Raw genomic sequence first — 21,667 nt, 5'->3', positions numbered from 1 at the left:
GGTCTGAAGCAAAAGTGAAATGATAAGTTTGAGGAGACAAATGCTTTAATAAAGCCAGGATCCTAGGACCTATAAACTCTAATTATGCCTTCCTGGCTTTTGAGTGGGAGAGGGCACACGTGAGTAATATCAAGATGATTTAAAAATGGCTAACATTTATTCAACGTTTATCATAGGCATGGTGCTAGGCTTTTTATACCCATTATCTCTTTTTGTACTCACAAGAGCTCTGGGGGCAGGCACTACTAATTTATTCACTTTATACATGAGGAAACTGAGGCACCCTAAAGGCAATTGATTTGCCTGCATTCACTGAGGGTGAGAGCAATGAAGGCAGGATTTAAGCTCAGGAAGTCTCACGGCTGGCATGAGATGATAAAGATGATGGTCAGGATTGCTGACAATAAGCACACACTTGTTTTCCCTCTCTCTGTAATCACTTAACTGCATTGATCACATTGTGTATATTACTTGATTCAATCCTTAGAACCCTATATGCTAGGTATTATTATTAACGGTGCGCTAGTTGGAGCATATGGTGGTAGGGTTGCATTTGAACTCAGGCAAATCTAGTTAACCATTAAATTACGGTAACAGCTATGTTCATATGTTGCCCACCCCAGTACAAAAGGGCAGAATCATCATCTTCTCTTTTTATCTGGAAATTTATAAGCTTCTCTAAGTTCAAAGGCAACTATGCATTCCCAGCAACATGGGTCTTCTAGTGTATAAAATGTGATAAATGACCTTTAATTTATGCTTTCTCTCAGACTCCACTGAGCTTTCATTCTTTTTTTTTTTTTTTAGTTTTTTTTTAAATTTTATTTTATTTTTAAACTTTACATAATTGTATTAGTTTTGCCAAATATCAAAATGAATCCACCACAGGTATACACGTGTTCCCCATCCTGAACCCTCCTCCCTCCTCCTTCTGGGTCGTCCCAGGGCACTAGCCCCAAGCATCCAGTATCGTGCATCGAACCTGGACTGGCATCTCGTTTCATACATGATATTTTACATGTTTCAATGCTATTCTCCCAAATCTTCCCACCCTCTCCCTCTCCCTCAGAGTCCATAAGACTATTCTATACATCACTGTCTCTTTTGCTGTCTCGTACACAGGGTTATTGTTACCATCTTTCTAAATTCCATATATATGCGTTAGTATATTGTATTGGTGTTTTTCCTTCTGGCTTACTTCACTCTGTATAATAGGCTCCAGTTTCATCCACCTCATTAGAACTGATTCAAATGTATTCTTTTTAATGGCTGAGTAATACTCCATTGTGTATATGTACCACTGCTTTCTTATCCATTCATCTGCTGATGGACATCTAGGTTGCTTCCATGTCCTGGCTATTATAAACAGTGCTGCGATGAACATTGGGGTACACGTGTCTCTTTCCCTTCTGGTTTCCTCAGTGTGTATGCCCAGCAGTGGGATTGCTGGATCATAAGGCAGTTCTATTTCCAGTTTTTTAAGGAATCTCCACACTGTTCTCCATAGTGGCTGTACTAGTTTGCATTCCCACCAACAGTGTAAGAGGGTTCCCTTTTCTCCACACCCTCTCCAGCATTTATTATTTGTAGACTTTTGGATCGCAGCCATTCTGACTGGTGTGAGATGGTACCTCATAGTGGTTTTGATTTGCATTTCTCTGATAATGAGTGATGTTGAGCATCTTTTCATGTGTTTGTTAGCCATCTGTATGTCTTCTTTGGAGAAATGTCTATTTAGTTCTTTGGCCCATTTTTTGATTGGGTCATTTATTTTTCTGGAGTTGAGCTGGAGGAGTTGCTTGTATATTTTTGAGATTAGTTGTTTGTCAGTTGCTTCATTTGCTATTATTTTCTCCCATTCTGAAGGCTGTCTTTTCACCTTGCTAATAGTTTCCTTTGATGTGCAGAAGCTTTTAAGGTTAATTAGGTCCCATTTGTTTATTTTTGCTTTTATTTCCAATATTCTGGGAGGTGGGTCATAGAGGATCCTGCTGTGATGTAGGTCAGAGAGTGTTTTGCCTATGTTCTCCTCTAGGAGTTTTATAGTTTCTGGTCTTATGTTTAGATCTTTAATCCATTTTGAGTTTATTTTTGTGTAGGGTGTTAGAAAGTGTTCTAGTTTCATTCTTTTACAAGTGGTTGACCAGTTTTCCCAGCACCACTTGTTAAAGAGATTGTCTTTAATCCATTGTATATTCTTGCCTCCTTTGTCAAAGATAAGGTGTCCATATGTGCGTGGATTTATCTCTGGGCTTTCTATTTTGCTCCATTGATCTATATTTCTGTCTTTGTTGAGCTTTCATTCTTGCAAGCACAAGGAATAGAGTTTCTTATTTGTTGCTTTGATATTGACTAGCTTTCAGTTTTGCTTTTCTAATTGTATATTGTTAGGTTCAACTTTGTTAGGTTTTAAATTCATAAGAATCCTAACAGTAATAAAAATAATATAAAGTATGAAAACAAACTGTTACCCAGATCTGTTCACATATACATTTCCTGAATCTGGCAAGAAAGCCTCAGTGGTCTCAAGTCTTCAGAAATTTTCTTTATCCAGTCCCCAAGCAGAACAGTTAACGTTTCTAAGTATCTTTACACTGATAGGGAAACAGCATTCCTACCTACCTTAAAAGCAGCACCTCCGTGGATGATGGACTTGATAAAAATCCCCAAGTCTGTTCCAGTTTCTCGAGATTTGTTCCCTTTCAAGCTCACCCCCAGACCAGCAGAACCGGAATCATTCAACGGGATCTCAAAGGTAAGTTGCTCAGTTGTTTCCAGGGAGAATGCACAACAGTCAGGTTCTCCTTTCTGTTGGAAGAGTACACGAAAAGAATGAAGGAGGAGACAGCAGCTGAATATCAATATTCACATTCTCAGATGGTCAAACACAGATGCAACTGGTGAGACAAGATGACTGGATCCCTGCTTAACAGCTGTAATCCTGCCCCCAGTGGACAAAGGGCAGTCTTCTCTCTCTGCAGGGGCCTCCATCACATGCATGGAGTGGAGGAGATAATTCTTGGGAATAATTATTTGGTGATGGTCAACAGACAGGATCTTTGGTCAAGGCAATTTGAAACATTCCAAAAGTATTTGGAAATTCAGTAGAATATTCTCAATAATTAAAGAGATTGGATATTAACTAGGGAATCTTAAGTATTAGAATAGACATTAGAGATAATGTAATCTCAATACCTTCATTTTACAGATGAAGAAACGAGCTTAGTGTACAAACCTGTTACAATTTGGGGGAATATTTGGCTTATATAATTTAAAACATATCATTTACCATGGAAGCAATCCTATTGATAAAGATTGTCAATAGGACACAGAGCACTGAAAAAAATGTTAATTTTAAAGTTAAAGATGTGATTCTTAATACATATCACTGAATTGAATTTCACTTTGTCAAAACTCATGCCTTAAGCTTGCTTCTTTAGATAAAATAACTTGTTGGCATCTGGTTTTGGAACCTAAACAAAAATGATAATGCACAGAAATATTCATGGTCTCTTCGACAAATGACACCCAGCCACAAGCCTAGCCATTCTAAAAAAAAAAAATATATATATATATACACACACACACACACACACACACACACACACACACACACAGTATGGTGGCAAAAGGCATAATCAGGGGTCAGGTCTCCAGAGGAAAACACACACTTTATCATACTTGGTCCATAGCGTTTTCAAATATACAAGAGTAGGGACAGAAAAGTGCTGTCCACATGACAAAGAGTACAGGGCCCCCTTCTGCATTCCTCCCAAGCTTGCAGAAATGTGAAACTCTGCCCCGGCGTTTAAATGAAAAATTTGAAAATGAGATAGCCCTGGAAACCATCAACTCATTCTAGGTCGGTAGTTCCTTCCTCTCTATAATTATGTTTAGAGACTCTCATCTTAAGGTCACTTTGAGGGATGCTTATGTAGAATTATATATTTTAAAAATTACCATGAATGTCTGAATGTCAGTCACAAAATAACAACTATAAAATCAGAAGTAGCAAAGAACCCACAATTAAAACAGGATTAAGAGGTCTGATCATAGCCAGATCGACTGACATGACATCTCTAACTCCTCCCAATGAAGAGAAATCCCATGTCTAGCTTTAGAGAAATAGTTCGTTCATTTAATTTCATTGTAAATGAAGTTAACTATAAAGATTTTGACAATGGGTAGTTTCCAAGAAATGAACTTTATTGTTTAATTTAATAAACCTATTACAAGTTAGCTCTTTTAACTAACTCAGTATATTATTATCTTAAAAAAAAAACCCAACAAATCCCATTATTCAATACCAAGTAGCTGTCTTTTTTTCCATTGGAATGCCAGAGTTAAATACTAAATGTAAACTATTAGCCTTTATCTGTGCCTCCCAAAACGTCCAGTTTAGAATCCATAACATTTTCAAAATCATTTATGTATACAGGTCTCTCTGGAATTTGGTTAATTTCAATCTAATCAAGTTCTGCTGAATTAAAGTATAAATTAAAGAACGGCTTCTCACTAGAAGTTTGTGAACACCACTCTAGAGAAAAACTAGAGAGTTTCTCTGGTTTTCATCCAGCGAAAAAGTGACACGAGGACAAGTTTCGCTTGAGTAACACCTTCAAACCACCCTATTCTATAATCAGCTTTCTTTTGGTGATTGTATTTCATTCCCAGTAAGACTGAGGGCCACTATTTGTACTAATGCCTTTCATTTATTACATAAGTGGTAAAAACAAAATAGAAATTAGGTGGTATTATGGTTATCTCTTCATGTGAAACAATTTATTCTCTTAAAGTCTCTGATGTCTGAGAGCTGGAACTGTAACTACAAAACAAAGTAGTGGCTAAAAGTGTTTGAGTGGTTCTGTGCCAAGTGCTTTACACACAGCAATACACTTTCTCTCCAGAACAATCCTGTGAGGTTTATTGCGAGGCCCATTTTACAGATGAGGAAACTGAGGTATGCAACATATAAGTATCATGCTTATAGTTCAAAAGACCTATCCATGTTGGAACTTGTGGAGTCCAGGCAGTATGGTGCCTGTGATAGACTCTTAACTGCTGTAGTAGTTCTCAACTTCTGCAGGCCACCGTGACTAGACCTAGCCACATGAAATCCCAAGATATATTTCTACAGTGGCAGTAAGATGTCATTCAATTTCACACTCTCCACTTAACTACACTTACGTTTCATCTTTCTTATGTTGTATGAAGTGCAAGTCATAATTAGTAGTCTAATAATAGCAAACTTCTCAATGGTGAGGGAAGTCATTACAGTAGTTAACACAGCCATTCCCTCTGTTAGAAATAAATGTTCCCTTTATCTAATGTACCAAAAAAAAAAAAAAAAATCAATATGCTGAATGCCTCTGATAACATTGGTTCAACTAGTATCTCTTAAAATTAAACTCAAATCTTGCCATACAACACTTTGTGGTGGTGGTGGTTTCGTCACTAAGTCGTGTCCGACTCTTGCGACCTCATGGGCCGTAGCCCGCCAGGCTACTCTGTTCATGGGGTTCTCCAGGCAAGGATACTGGAGTGGTTTGCCATTCCCTTCTCCAGGGGATCTTCCCAAGCCAGGGATTGAACCTGGGTCTCCTGCACTGAAGGAAGTTTCTTTACTGACTGAGCTACCAGGGAAGACCACAACACTTTATAGCAGGATAGAAAGAGGAATAAAGTCCTTGTAAGGGCCCTGAATGAAGGCCCTTACTGAGAGCATGAGCCCAAAGGCAGCAGCACATTCCTACCTTGGACTCTCCCTGTCTTGAGGACAAGTGCTCTTTCCTCACTGTGCTAGGTGTATTCTTCACTATTATGTCCCACTCTTTGTGACCCCATGGACTGTAGCCCACCAGGCTCCTCTGTCCATGGGATTTCCCAGGCAAGAATACTAGAGGGGGTTGCCATTCCCTTCTGCAGGGGATCTTCCTAACCCAGGGATTGAACCTAGGTCTACTGCATTGCAGGCAGATTCCTTATCATCCGAACAACCAGAGACGCCCATGGCAGGTATATCCCTTGCTTTTTCTACCTACAAATATCCAGAAAGGGAAACATCCAGAGGCTGACACAGGAAGAGAAATTGTGTGAACTTCATTAATTTTTGTCTTTCCATTATTTCTTTGTCTTTGTTACTAGACGCTATGTTTTTAGATACCAAGTCCTTGAGGTCCCTAGAGTCAGGCCCAAGAGGGATGCTCAGATGCCCTGTGTCCAGGTCTAATGCCTCTGAACCTGCCCAGGGCCGGCCATACAGGATCAACTCAGGCTTTCTTAACCTCAGCACCCCTGATGACTGGGGCCTAATAATTCCATATCGGGGCTGTGCACTGCACAGGAGGATATTATCAGAATCCCTGGCTGCTGCTGCGTTGCTTCAGTCGTGTCTGACTCTGTGCGACCCCATAGACGGCAGCCAACCAGGCTTCCTGTCCCTGGGATTCTCCAGTCAAGAACACTGGAGTGGGTTGCCATTTCCTTCTCCAATGCGTGAAAGTGAAGTAGCTCAGTCGTGTCCGAATCTAGCGACCCCATGAACTGCAGCCTACCAGGCTCCTCTGTCCATGGGATTTTCTAGGCAAAAGTACTGGAGTGGGGTGCCATTGCCTTCTCCATGGCACCTACCTATTAAATGCCAGTAGTATCTCCTTTCCTTGGACTGCAAGGAGATCCAACCAATCCATTCTGAAGGAGATCAGCCCTGGGATTTCTTTGGAAGGAATGATGCTAAAGCTGAAACTCCAGTACTTTGGCCACCTCATGCGAAGAGTTGACTCATTGGAAAAACTCTGATGCTGGGAGGGATTGGGGGCAGGAGGAGAAGGGGACGACAGAGGATGAGATGGCTGGATGGCATCATTGACTTGATGGACATGGGTTTGGGTGGACTCTGGGAGCTGGTGATGGACAGGGAGGCCTGACGTGCTGCGATTCATGGGGTCGCAGAGTCAGACACAACTGAGTGACTGAACTGAACTGAACTGATCTCCTTTCCCAGTTGTGACAACCAGAACTGCTTTTAGACATTGTCAAATGGCCCCAGGGGTCAAAATCACCTTTAGGTGAACATCACTGCCCTGAATCAACAATTGGCAGATGCAGTCAAGTTCTAGGTAACCAGGGTCTAGAGAGTCATTTGGGACTACAGCACTGCCTGATGACATGTTCCTAAGTACCAGGAAGGGGTGGCAGTAACAGTCCCTGCAATTGATTGGGTTTCATGCTTAAAGACTTGTGACAGACCCTGGAGATGACCAGAATGAACTCCTAGGGATGTCTGTGATGTCTTAGCTATGTCTCTGGTTATATGGCACTAATTTTCCAGAGGTAGGAATGAATACTTCATGGGATGAACACAGTATAAAAAGTGATAAATATTGAGTTACTGGTGTGTGTATATATTTATATATATATACATGTATGGGCTTCCTTGGTGGCTCAGATGGTAAAGAATCTGCCTGCAATGTATGAGACCCAGATTCGATCCTTGGGTCAGGAAGATCCTCTGGAGAAGGGGATGGCTATCGACTCCAGAATTCTTGCTTGGAGAATTGCATGGACAGAGGAGCCTCAGGCTGTTTGTCTTATGTAAGGATCTAGGAGAAAAATGCAGCTACCAAGTCATGTTTGTTATATTAAATATGCTTATATATAAGATGTTTTTATAGTGTTTTACTTATTAAGAATCACAGAATTATATAAAATAGTGTGGACACAAAGATTTTTAATCATGTGAGACTGTGACATAATATTATATATAAAAGCTTATTATACAGTACATCTCAATATATAACATATAATTTATACACAATTCAGACACCTACTCATCTACCTATTACCTGCCTCTCTTCCACCCGTACCCCATGTATTTGCTAGAAGAAAACTTGGTTATATTCTTCCACTGCAATATGGACAATTTTTTCTTCTCTATAATGTTTTTGTTTTCTGACACTTGTAAATTATAAAACAATAAATGTTTTTAAAAAGAATTTATGAAGAGATAAGAACCATTTGTTGTAGTGTTGTACTATGATGTAGAGCGCCTGTAAGTAAAGTGAAGTGAAGTGAAAGTCACTCAGTCGTGTCTGACTCCTTGCAATCCCATGGACTATACAGTCCATAGAAATCTTCAGGCCAGAATACTGGAGTGGGTAGCTGTTCCCTTCTCCGGGGGAGCTTTCTAACCCAGGGATTGAACCCAGGTCTCACGCATTGTGGGCAGATTCTTTACCAGCTGAGCCACAAAGGAAGCCCGAGAATACTGGAATGGGTAGCCTATCCCTTCTCCAGCGGATCTTCCTGAGCCAGGAATCGAACTGGGGTCTCCTGCATTGCAGGCAGATTTTTTACCAACTAACCTACCAGGAAAGCCCCTGAGAGTAACTCTAAACACATTTCTAATGAAACACACACATACACATATATATACACACACTGTAACTAATATCGTGTAAACTAGATATAGTATTTATATAGCCTATAGTAGTAAAGAATCTGCCTGCAATGCAGGAGATGCAGCAGGAGCTGTGGGTTCAATCCCCGGGTCAGGAGGATCCCCTAGAGAAGAAAATGGCAACCCACTCCAGTATTCTTACCTGGGAAATCATGTTGGTAAGTGTGATGGTCAATTCTTAGTTTTCATCTTACTTGGTCCAAGTAGCATGAGACCTCATTTATCGAGCCCTACGTCCTGTAACACTTTCTTCCCTTGATTCCAGGACACCACTTTTAATTATTCATCTCCTACTTCACTCTCTACTCCTTTCCAATCCCCTTTGCAGACTCTTCCTCATGTTATCCCGAAATACTAGTGTCCTAAGAATCAATCATCTGACTTTTCTCTCCCATCCTCACTTTCTAAGTTACCTTATCTAACTTCTGCCCTCAATCCTTTGCATCACCTCCTCCCTCTGCTTTGAATATTCCTTCCTTAGATTCCTACAGACTTCCTTCCCTCACTGCCTTCAATTTTGTGTTCAAATGCCAGTTTATTAGTGAGGTCTTCCTAGATTGCTCAGTCATGTCTCTTTGCAACCCCATGGAGTGTAGCCAACCAGGCTCCTCTGTCCTTGGGATTCTCCAGGTAAGAATACTGGAGAGGGTAGCCATTCCCTTCTCCAGAGGACTACCCGACCCAGGGATTGAACCTGGGTCTCCTACATTGCAGGTGGGTTCCTTACCTTCTGAACCCCCAGGGAAGCCCCTTCCCTGATCACTCAGTTTAAAATTCTTTTAAGGCAATACCATCCTACCTTTGTCTATTATCCTGATTTACTTTTTCTCCATAGCATTTATCACATACCATATATGTGCTTGCTTATGTTTTTATTTTTTGATAGTGTCTTTTGAATGCAGGAATACTGCTGTTTTTTTCCCATCAGTGAATCACTGATGCTTAAACCAGCCAGTGCCAGACTCAAAAATAAGCCCTAGATAAATATTTGTTGAATGACTGAGTTAACAAAAATGAGTAAGTGTCCAATAGTACATGATTGTGTATATGTATATATGTGTATCTGTGAATGTGTATTTCTGGGATTATATATACATATTTATATATAAGAAAATGAATAAACTGCTGGCACCGCCTTTGGTTCCTATTATTCTGGATTTTATTACTATAAGTGTTTATAAAATTAGTTTTGACATTAAAAATAATTGTAAAAAGTTAAAGTATCACAGTTATAAGAAACTTTAAAGTAACCTCATCCAATTTCCCTTTTCATACCATACTTCCTACTAGGAGAGGTGATAACCCAGCTTAGCTTCAGCATCATATTCTCAATGAAGGCAGCATGATGTGTTATAGCTACCAATCTGTAAAGAAGATTCATCAAGTTTGAGAAGCACTGTGATTAAGTACCCAGAGTTACATTGTGTGTCCGTCTCCTCATCTGTCCATATATACATATATGTGTGCGCATAGACATATCTAAATAAAAATTTCATGAGACAATACTTACCAAGAGGGCAACACATTCTAATGTTTTCTATTCTGTTTCATTATTTTTTAAAAATTGTCACAACCCACTGCATTAATTTCATAATCCAATAAAGCATCATAGTTTTCAACTTGGAAAACACCACAGTGATATATAAAGGCATTATTTTTATTAATTAAAAAGAAATGAAATGCAGAACCAAATGTGAGTAAAATGTTAATTGCTTTTCTTTCCTAATTGTCATAAGCCATTTTAATGGTTATTTACTAGATAATGGTAGCTTTATCCTGCCTATCTCTAGCCTTCACTAACCTTTTATTCTCATTTACACAACCCTTCTTCAAGTTCTTACAGATGTTGTTCTGTTATCATTCTAATTATATATCTCTTCCCTCTCCTTCCCATTCAACTATTTCATTTTCTATTTCTCTGTTCTCTCATTTTGTTCCCTGAAATACTATTTCTGTTTTTAAGCATAATGGACAACCTGTCACAGTTGGAATTCAGATATGAGACTATCCCATCTTGGCCTGAGTGACAAGAGTCAATCAACACATTTTTATCAAGCATCTACTATGTATCAACACTGCAATGTGAAATAACCAGTCTACACAGAACATAATTGTTAAAAGGTTACTAAACAACATAAGAGTGCCTTTCTGTTTCATTCACAGTATTATCTGACAGAAAGGAATAGAGTCTAACAATAGCAAAGAGGAAACAGGAATTTACACAGTCTGATCTTGACAGATATACAACCATTTTTATGAAACAAATATCAAAAGTAATTACTTGAGAGGAGGAAAGAGAGGCAAGAAGATGGATGACTAGGTAGGCATCCTTATTATTAGCTTAAGAGTGTTCCAAATCGGGCCATCTCTGGAATCACAAATGTTCTTGTATTGCAAAGCAGTTTTGATTCACACACACAAGTGGTAATAACCCAGCCTTTCAAACCCTGGGGGAATCTATCAGTCCACAGAACCAATGTTCAATTTCCCAGAAGCCCAGGTCAGACCTGAAAGCATCCATGCTGAACCTTTTATGGCCCTCATTTCATTAAATGCTGCGCTCTTAGCTCAGCATGAGCAAGTTCTGGATGTCTTTGCCTTGCCTCCCAAATGCGTAATTAGTCTGTGTTGAGAGCAGCTTACTTTATGCAAGAGTTATGTTTTACACGCAATCATTTTGTCAGTTACCCAAAACCCAAAACTCAAACAAAGGAGCTTTACGGCAAAAAAAGAAAAAAAAAAAGTCGCTTTTTTCACATATTATATATAGGAAAAGCCAGACCTGGCAATTCTGCCAGGATATTTTATAATTAGCTTAACCACCGATAAATTTACCTAAATAAATTCTAAGGAATTTAAGGTGATAAAACTTGTGTTATAGCTAAGTAAATTTTCACAGCAATGAAAGGATAAGACACCTGCAAGACACTTAATTTTCTGAAAAATTTTAATCTTCTGAAAAAAGCATGGGTAGCTATTATAAGCATGAAAGGTTTTTGGCCAATTGGATTATATAGAATTCAAAATGTGAATATTGCCCTAGAGTGGAGATCAGAGACTCATTCCAACAGCTGGGAGGCACTTTATTTTGGATCGTACTTTATAGAGAGTCAAGAAAAGACGACAACCAGAGATGAGCTGGCACGTGCATAGGTAAGTGTGATCTAAGGATGGTCACTGTGATGAACAGTAAAGGACTTTCCCACCACTGCTGCTAAATCAGAAGAACTTGGTGATTTACAAGTAGACAGATTACCTTTTAAAGGCTTTTGCCCTCTGAATGACATAGACACACCACCAAAAAGCATCAGAGATAATAGAACAGATAATTTTTTAAAACTATGAATTATACTACAGGTGGCTGAAATTAACCCCAAACTCAATATTATATATTAATCATATAGAAGAGGAAAATGTAACTTAATGTTGCAGTAAGTAGGGTAAAGCTTCACAAAACTACACATAAGCAACACTGCTCTTTACTTTTAATGAAAGAAAAAATTTTAAATCATATTCACATAGTTAGCTCAGTAATCAATATCTAAAATGTATGTTCTTATGTGATCTTTTAAAGTACATATTCATTCATTTTAAAGTAATTTTAAACCGAAGACCTACAAGAAGAAAATACTATAAAGTATTTGTAACTGAGACACTTTTTCATGTTTTTTGAAGTCCATTCCTTAGAAAGGAGGTAGAAGGGGAAAACTGAAGTCAAGAGCTTATCTCTGACTGAACTTATCCAAAAGCAATTTTCTTTAAGTAAAAGATTCATCTAATACCAGAAAACAAATGTCGAAAAAATGTCCATTCTTTATTGCTTGTTCAATATAAAAGTACCTTAATGTAATACTAAGTCAGAGATTAAAACTAACAAAAGTAAAGTAAGTCAGAGTCAACATTCCTATAGCAACCTTGTTTTCTTCCTACTCACAATACATATCCTTGAAAGATCAGCAAATGCAACAGTTTAAGGACACAGGGAATCATTTTTTTTTTTTCCTATTTGGACATAGATTAAAGAAGTAAAAATAATATTTTGTGTTATGAAAGGTAATATAAATAATATTTTATAATTCAGATAGCATAGTTTTATAAAACTAGAACTTGCTTTGTTAATATCAAGAAACAATAGATCTTTTTTATAATAATATTTATTTTTAAAAACTTTATTTTATATTGGAGTATAGTTGATTAACAATGTGGCAGTTTCAGGTGGACAGCAAAGGGACTCAGCCATATATATATACACATTCTGTTGTTTCTGATACATGTATAAGAAACAATCCATCTTTTTGTTTTGTATTTACTCTTTCCTGTTAAAAGTCTAAAGAATTTTAAGTACTTTACAGTCAATAATTCAGTAGCTAACATATAAGAATACATGATTTTATATGAATATAAGATTTAAGAACAAATGTTATGATTGTAATAATCCAGTGGTCTAAAAGGAAGCAGAATGGGCCTGATTCTAAGAGGAGTAGACCCATGTGAGAAACTGGGCTCCTGGGTGACATACTTCTAAAAGTATTTTGCTATCACAGATACATTGCACACCAGGCTACCTGCACTTAATGCCTTTAAAAGACAACACGACTATCAAGGACAAAAGCTAAACAACAATAAAAATACACAGAACTTCAGGAAGTGAATGCCTGGTTATGGTACTTGTTCCACCCACAGCTCAGCCCAGCCCACCACTCAGGAAGAGGCTGGCACTGACTGAATTGGAAGTGCCCCCTGACCCCGTAACACGATCAGTCTACAGGCTACTGGAAGCCTCACGAGGATGTCTGGCCCAAGGCCATGTCCAATTAGGGCTTGCTTCAGTAACCAACAAACTGATCTCTTCTAAGACTTGGATCTAAGGTCTAATACACAAGGGCACAATCAGTGCATATGAGGGAAAAAAAAAAGTTTCCATGATGAAAAATCCAAGGAAATGGTTTATGCTAGGTCTTTTCAGTGCTCTTAAAAGTTAATACATATTCCCTAATTTACCTGACAATGGAACACATCTTTGCAAGAAGTGTATTATAGGAAAGTACACTTCCCTAGCGTACATTTAAAGAAACACTGTGTTAGAGAACACAGGGAAGATTAGGCTGGAAAGGAATGGAGCAGAAAAGAGAGAAGGTTCCAGAGAGAAATCTTGTAGGTCAGAAACAAGGTCCTAGAGATGCCACACAAGCTCATGGTTCAGACTTCCAGCTCTATTATTGCTGCATCACGCTCTGGGTACATGTCATATGTCATAATTACCATCATCAACAACAAAGACTCATGGAAGGAAAGTATAGTCTCATGACAGGCTTCAAATGATGCAGGACAACAAGTACATTCTGAAGCTCTTAGAATGAGGGAGTCCTTAGTCCAAAAGGGGAAATTAATGACGTTTAGTTTCCAGATGTGACATTTTAAAAAAAAAACTACATTTGTTTGAGATTGAGAGATTTCTGAAGATAGTGTAAAGACAAAGAATTATAGGTGGTTTTCACTGGGCTCTTAGAAACTGTGAAGTCACCAAATAAAATCTTTTATCAGAGTAAATATATAAGAATGTTCTACATACACCCTGCCTTCTCAATCTGTGTGTCATTGTTTAGGGTACAAATGCTTTTAATAAAGATAGGCTTCCCCTCAGCTGCTAAAGAATCCGCCTGCAATGTGGGAGATCTTGGCTCGATCCTGGGGTTGGGGAGATCCCCTGGAGGAGGGCATAGTAATCCACTCCAGTGTTCTTGCCTGGAGAATCCCCATGGACAGAGGAGCCTGGCAGGCTACAGCCCATGGGGTTTCAGAGAGTCGGACATGACTGAGTGACTAAGCACAAAGGTAATATAGCTTTCTTCCCAATTTAAGAATTCTAAACGTAGGGATTATATCTCAGATACCTACATTCTCCCTAGAGGACCCACTGGATGTTCCTTCACTTTAAAACAAAGTGAATCATGGTTATTAAATCATGTTGTAATGAAGTAACACTACCACCATGACCTCAAGAAAGTAATATTTTCACGGGGGCTGTGGAAGGCAGAGTTTATTTGTTGGTTAAGACTTATAAGAAAATTACATAATAGAAATACAACCATTTTAACCTTCCCCTTTTGTCTGAGGTCTTAGTTGCATCTAATGAGACTCCAGCTGGAAACCAATCCCTTTTAGTATATTATTAATGATAAATAATCCTAAATTCCAAATAGAGATTGAGAAATCTCAGTGGGAAACATCATTTTAAATTCTTAGTACATGTTTGCTGTTGTAATGAGAATGTTCTTACCATATATATAATATGTCATTTGTAGATAAAGACATATAATTTGCCTCTTATCTTAATAATTAAATCAATTATCCTGTCAACATTAATTTTCAGATAAAAATAGCTATAAAATAAGAAGTCATCTGGGTTCTGTACAGTATGAAACCCATTAAATTTAAAATATAGATATATCTTCCTGTCCTCACTACTACAAACAAATTGATGGGAGAAGGGAGGGAAATCTACTCAAAAATTAATTAACGGGGAAAAGTGAAAGAATGTATCAGTCAGCTGATGCCTCCCAAATATTGCATAACAAATCATCCCAAAATTGTGATATGAACTGTAAAGCATTTATTTCCAGCTCATGTTTCTCACGTTGACTGGTATCTGGCTAATCTCAGCTGGATTCAGGTAGGCTGGCCTCCAAGCTATGGATCAGGTACATGTCTGCTCCCCAGATCTCTCAACTTCCTTAGACCTCTGCATATCTGAAACATGTTTCTCATATGACGAAAGGCAGGAATGTGAAAATTAAATTAATTTTAAAGCCTTTGCCCACAAAACATCTACTGACATCTCATTGGCCAAATGAATTCATATGTGCAAGTCTACAAGCCAAGGTTGGAAAATACTCTCCACACATGAGACCATAATCAGAATATAGATATTTAATGCTACTATTTGGAAGTGAAGAATTGAGATCAATAAACGCATCCACCAACTGGATGATATATGTATCATACACACACACACACACACAGGAGATATCCTCCCGGGTTAATGATATATCATCAGGTTTATATCACTGTTAATCATGTCTTTCTCTTCTTTTGGTATCACATCTTCTGTTTGACACATATACGCATCTGCTATTCGAATGTTTTGTCTCTCCAAATTTCATATGTTGAAATCCTAATGCACAAGGCAACGGTTTTTAAGAGGTGGGGCCTTTGGAAGGTGATGAGGTCATGAAGGTGGCACCCTATTGAGTGGGACTGATGCCTTTATAAGAGAGACCCCCACAGAGCTCCCTAGCCCTTTTACCATCTAGAGGTACAAGAAGAAGACTGTGACCCAGAAGAGGGCCCTCACTCGACCATGCGGGCATCCTGACCTTGGACTTCCAGCCTCCAGAACTGTGAGAAATACGTTTTTGCTGTTTATAAGTCATCCAAGGTATGGTACTGTTACAGCAAACCTACCAGACTAAGACATCATCCTATAGTCTTCCTACAGTCTGGACTTCAGAGTGGTTTCTGGATCTGTGAGATGTCCCCAAGACAGACGAAGTAGCTGGTCTAGATCTGGGAAGACTCCTTCTCTTACATCTGCCACTGTTTCTGCCAGGTTCTTAAGAGGGACTCTTCAAGTGGCCCCAGAGGCCTAGTAACTGGCTTGAGCTGCCAAATATTGCCTTTAACTTATATGTGTCTCCTCCTTTGCTATATATATATATATATATATACATACACGAAAGCAGGCCAAGGGTAAGGGAGCAATTTCTATGGCCTTAATTCCTGTAAAATCAGTGTGTAATTACAAGAAGTTTAAAAGTTCAGCATACTTCCAATCAATATTTCCCTAGATGTAGGTTTAGCAGGACTCTTTCTTCCCTGAACTAATGGATCTTCATTTTCCAACAAAGTATGCTTCAAAGAATAAACAAGAATTATCTCAGTTTTAGTTCATTCCTACGGAATTATTTTTTTTTTAATTAATCCATCACAAGTCCATTTTTACTTGCTGATACATGGAAAAATGAATCATCTAAGCATAAAGAGTGAATGAATCTTTTAAGTTAAGCATTTTCCTGACAGTACTAACCTACACTTCATGATACTTAATGAAATCATTCATAGGGAAACAGCTCTATTTCATATATGTGTGTGTATATATATATATATATATATATATATATATATATAAGTGTAGGAATTACTTTCATCTCAAAAGAAATTTTATTGCAAAGATATAATGGAATCAAAGTCCCCTTACTTAATATTTCCAAACACCCAGGTTTTATGTCTCAGCATATAAGCTGCCTCTTCCTTCTCTGATTTTATCAGTGGGGAAACAATTGGCCTTTCCATTCTTCTGTTTTCTTTTTTTTTCTTCCCTATTCCTTTCTTTCTATTCTTATAATCCTTTGTTTGTGTGCCTGTTTTGACTCCATTATACCACTATAATCTAATGAAAGGCAAGATTTACGTTTAATTCAACTTTAAATCCAGTTTAAATCTGATAGAATGCATATGTATAAAAATAATTGTTAGAGGATGACTTCATAAATTAATTTGTTGCCTCTTCTCTGCCATAATGCCCTTCTTGAAATAATGGCACTAAAAGGCCAAAAAGAAAAGTATCAGCTATGTGTTGCATCTTATCTATAAAAATACAGCTTTAATACTTCTGCCCTGAACTTTCTAACATGTTTGTTACATAGTACTGAAGTTAATTAATTAAAAATTATGAAGAGATTCTCTTACTTTTTAGGCAGGATTCACTGTCTAAAAATCATTCTCTCCTCTCCTCCCCACTTGACGCTGCAAACTCTTACATATCCATCAAACTCCTCCATATCCATCTCAACTGTCACCTGCTCTGTGGCTGAGACCTCACCTGTATCTCCTTACCTACTTAAATTATAGCACTAATCACTTTATATTATGCTTATTTGTTATTATATAAATCTTCAAGGGAAACAAGGACCATTCCACTTCTATTCTTACCATTAGCAACTATTCCAGTGCATGCCTGAGAATAAGGGTTCGTGAATGTAAAACAGCATTGCTGACAAGTGCTGCATCAGTTCCTCAATTGTAGCTCGAACGGGCCACGTTTTCATTAATATTAAAAAGTAGTTTAAAAACTGCTATTCAAGTTCCAATACTTTGTAATATAGACCACTATCACCGTTGTCATCATAGGAAATTTTAGAGTATTAGGCAGTGCATTTGGGATCCCTCCTGCAACAGAGTGATCCCACTTTCTCATTTCTATAATCGTGCTAAACTTAATCACGACCCGTTTGTACTTTGATGCCTATGAAGGGCTTAGCTTTGCAAGAAAATAGCTTGCAAATGTTTCTAAGAACTTCCATTTATTTTGGCTCATCTGATCAGCATATCCGCTCTTGGGTTTTGATATGGGGTGGAGTAAACCTGTCACTCACTTCTCCTTTATTATGACAGCTGGTACTATTTGGCAACTACCCTGTTCAAATTAACCCTAAAAAAGCAATTTTTCACATTTAAACTAAGACTGTGCCTATGTCTACTTCCAAACAATTGGCTAAGAAGTTTAAATGCTCTTACTGAGTGAATTCATTTGTTCTAAATAAAACTGAAAAGCAAATAAACTAAAAGTTGGCAGCATTGTGTAAAACACTAAAATATATTTGGTATCTCCCTGTCTTTGTTCTTTCAAATGCATTGCACACTAGGCATGAATAATCCAGAAGATGTTTTTATACTCTACTTGACCCAAAGGGAGACTCAAAGTCATAATTCTAAAACGTTAATGACTGGTAAAAGAGACACCTGACCAATTATTTTCTGGTTAAGGCAGTCCTTGATCCCAGCCTTTGTCTCTGTGAATGGAGAGTTCATCTCATTGTTTTAACCACATCAAGAGTAGGGCATTGGCTAAACAAATATGCATGATTTATAAAGGCAGCCATATTTTAGTGATACAAAGCGAGCCGTCTAGTGTTTAACGGGGAACTTATGCTCAGAGGCCTCTTCAATTTATTTATTTATTTTTTCTGTTACATTGTAGAATAGAAACCCAACCTACTAAAAAAAATTAAGCTGAGAGACATAATCAAAGAATCAAAAAAAATTATATAATAAGTGCAAATCATTGACTAGTGCCATAGCTCATAACAGATATTGATCAATTTTAACCATTATTCATCATCAGCTCACTTTGTACTCTGTCTAGATCTCCGACTTCTAACAAAAACTATTTGTACTAGCACAGAATTCAGCTGCAACTTCCTAAGAAACTTTAACGGTGTTCTAAGAACACTGCGTATGAACAAAAACTCACCTTTCCCCCTTAGCATTCTATGAGGAGAATCTCCTAAGTCCTCTTAAAGAGAAACAGATTTGGGAACTTAAAAAAAAATATAGAATGGTCTTTTATTTTTTTCACTCTCTGGTCTATGGTAATTAATGTCGACTCAATACCATGCTCAATCATCTATCTCCCTTGGGACAGTACTTTCAATTAAACCTTTTATTTCATCCAAGAATGTCTGTTCTCATTGACCACTGCACTTTTTATCTGCGGATTTATGATAATCTAATGCACATCTCCTCACAGGCTGAATGGCCTTATGAATCCTTATTGTTCTTATACCAGAAGAGAAGTGAAAAACAAAATTAGCTCCTGCAGAAGACAGGAAGGAAACCGCATTTGTTTAACACAGCGAGAGGCCTTTCACTACCTGCCCAGTGGCCTTGACCACTTCACTGCCCTGGCCTCTCAATGTGCTGGCTGCCCTTGCTGGGCTGCTCCTGTCTGATAAGAAGTGCCTATTCCCTCGAGAGCTATTGAGAACTGAGGGTGAGAGGCAATGCGATCTCAGGGTTACGTTTTCAAAGGTTTGTGAAGGAAGTAAGACATTTACATATTCTTTTCCAAAGAAACCCTACAGGTTAAAGAGGAACCTCTGAACTGTTATTGATGGCAAAGACTGGGCTTAAAAAAGAAAAAAAAAATAAGCCTCTAGCTTGTTTATAGGCATTTTGCCTTTACTTTCCAGCTAGGATATACATGATTTGGTTCCTATTTCAGAGGTACACAAATTATAGTGGCATGTTATTAACTTAACCAACATGAAAAATTGCATACATATATTTTACAATCGTACTCAGTTATGCAGCTGCAGACAAGGCTCGATCTAGCGCACTTCCATCTCCCTACAATATTGGAAAGAAGTCACTGTTATGTATGTTCTCACACATGAACAATTCAGCAGCCTTCATCTTTGTTTAATTTTCTTGTGTGCTGAGATAGCACATAAAATTATCAAGTTAATAATTTCATTAATATTTATATAATTTATTTAAAATCTATCTAGTACCCAAGAGGAACTAAGGTGCCTTGCATTAATAATAACATTGAAAATATCTGCCAAGTTTTCAATAAGTTGTTATTGTTGACACAGTCATATTTTTCTAATAGAAGAATCCAGAAACCAGGTTTCTTTTTTTAATTGCATTAAGGATGAATATTATCCCAAACAGTAATGAATAGTGTTTGTAACTCATTCATTTTTCTCTATGTATAATGGAAATAAGCTTTAAATAAACTGTGATGGTGGGTACAGAAAAGGCAATTTCTAGTTAGAAAAAAGGTTTTATGCTATAAGCCTGTTTGTAAATTTGATTCTTGGAATTCAATTTTTTTTTTTTTCCTCAAAAGAAATGCTGGTAGACTGTGTGTAGGCTTCAATTAGCCAGCATGATTTGCTCACTCCTTGGTATCTCCAAAATAGTATATAGTAATTTTACATTCCACTGGATAGACCATATTTAAGGATGTTCTATAGGAAAATATATCTGAATTTCATATTTAGGAAAGAAGGAACACATTCTCTTTTGAACTGGCTGTGGTGGTACCCATATGGTGGTGTCGAGAGAGTTTTGAAAGGGGGCCCTCTGTATCTACTAAATACTATGGCAACAGGCACCACATGGCAGGGGGTTGAAAAGACAGCCAGAAGAGAGATATCTGTTGGCAAATTGTTAGCTCTACATTTACTTAGGAGAATGTATTCTTTAGATCCAAAGCTCCCATGGCGTTCAGAACTGTGGAACACCACTCAGAGAACTCCATTTATATATACAGATCATACATAATTCAGGCACTATCTGTATGGAATGCCATGCCAAGATTTGATGCACAGAAATTCATAGAATAGAATTTTCCAGTAGGAAGCAATCTAAGGAGCCATGTAGTTTAGTCTTCTCATTTTATAGATAAGAAAAATCTCTCATTTTACTGACAAATTACTTTTTATTCTGATAATTTAATTTTAGTACTTAATAGTTTTTCACTGTCTACACAGCCCACCTCTTATTCATGGCCCCCAAGCCAGGTAGTGGGCATCTACTATAGAAGAGTAAATCTCTATAAGGGATGGGAGGAAAAAAAGGAAAAGCATATCCCTCATTCAGGGAGAAAAGTATCCAGAATAGGGACATGAATTTATGTTTAGTAAATTTATGTCATGGTTAAAACGTTGCTAAACAAAGTAGGGAAAGGGGAATGACTTATCTGCTTTTCTATTTCTTGCACTCTATTTGCATTGAGAAGGAACACAATAAAAATGTTTGTGAATGGAATTTAGAAAGATAAGACCCAAGAAGTTAAATGGCTTTTCTAAAAACTCAACCATGCTATAGAAGTCCTGGGTCAGTAACTGAATCTTACATCCAGTACTCACTCTGCTACAGAATAGTGCATTTTCAAACTTCCCTAAGTTAATGTGAGAGATTGTAGTATTGGCCCCAGTGAATTCCTTGAAACATGACTACTGCTCTTTCTGTCCAAATGTAGAATCTATTCACCTCTCTCTTGAACTTTGATTGACTGTGTAACTTGCTTTGACCAAGAGAATGAGGCAGAAGTAACATTATGCAACTTTTGACACTGGGCCTTAATAGTCTTCTTTTGCTGTCTTGAGAATGTCATGTAAGAAGATGCACTGCCTTCTGGAGGATGAGAAGGCACATGAAGGAGAACCAAGGTGCTCCACCCAACAGCCAGCAACAACTGAAAATCTTGTAGGGGAGGCCTTCTTGGACTTTCCAGTCCAGTAGATGCTCCAGCTGAATGCAAGTTGAATGAATAAGCCGAAATACAGAACTTCTAAACAGAGACCTTATAAAAGAGGTAATAAAAGAGATATCAAATTCATATTTGATGGATTTTCTATC

General features: G+C 37.8%; 1 protein-coding gene across 1 annotated transcript in view; it reads right to left on the bottom strand.

Moving 5' to 3' along the window:
* Positions 1 to 21,667, bottom strand: part of PARD3B (par-3 family cell polarity regulator beta) — a 1,152,531-nt gene that overhangs the window by 473,453 nt on the left and 657,411 nt on the right. The window contains exon 11 of the mRNA XM_027565061.1: positions 2,623 to 2,808. Within this exon, the coding sequence (XP_027420862.1) occupies positions 2,623 to 2,808 (186 nt within the window). The remainder of the gene's footprint in view (positions 1 to 2,622; positions 2,809 to 21,667) is intronic.

This window comes from Bos indicus x Bos taurus, chromosome 2 (assembly GCF_003369695.1).
Source record: "Bos indicus x Bos taurus breed Angus x Brahman F1 hybrid chromosome 2, Bos_hybrid_MaternalHap_v2.0, whole genome shotgun sequence".
Taxonomy (NCBI): Eukaryota; Metazoa; Chordata; class Mammalia; order Artiodactyla; family Bovidae; genus Bos; species Bos indicus x Bos taurus.
Note: the sequence above shows the minus strand (reverse complement) of the source record. Positions and strands in the feature narration are given on the sequence as shown.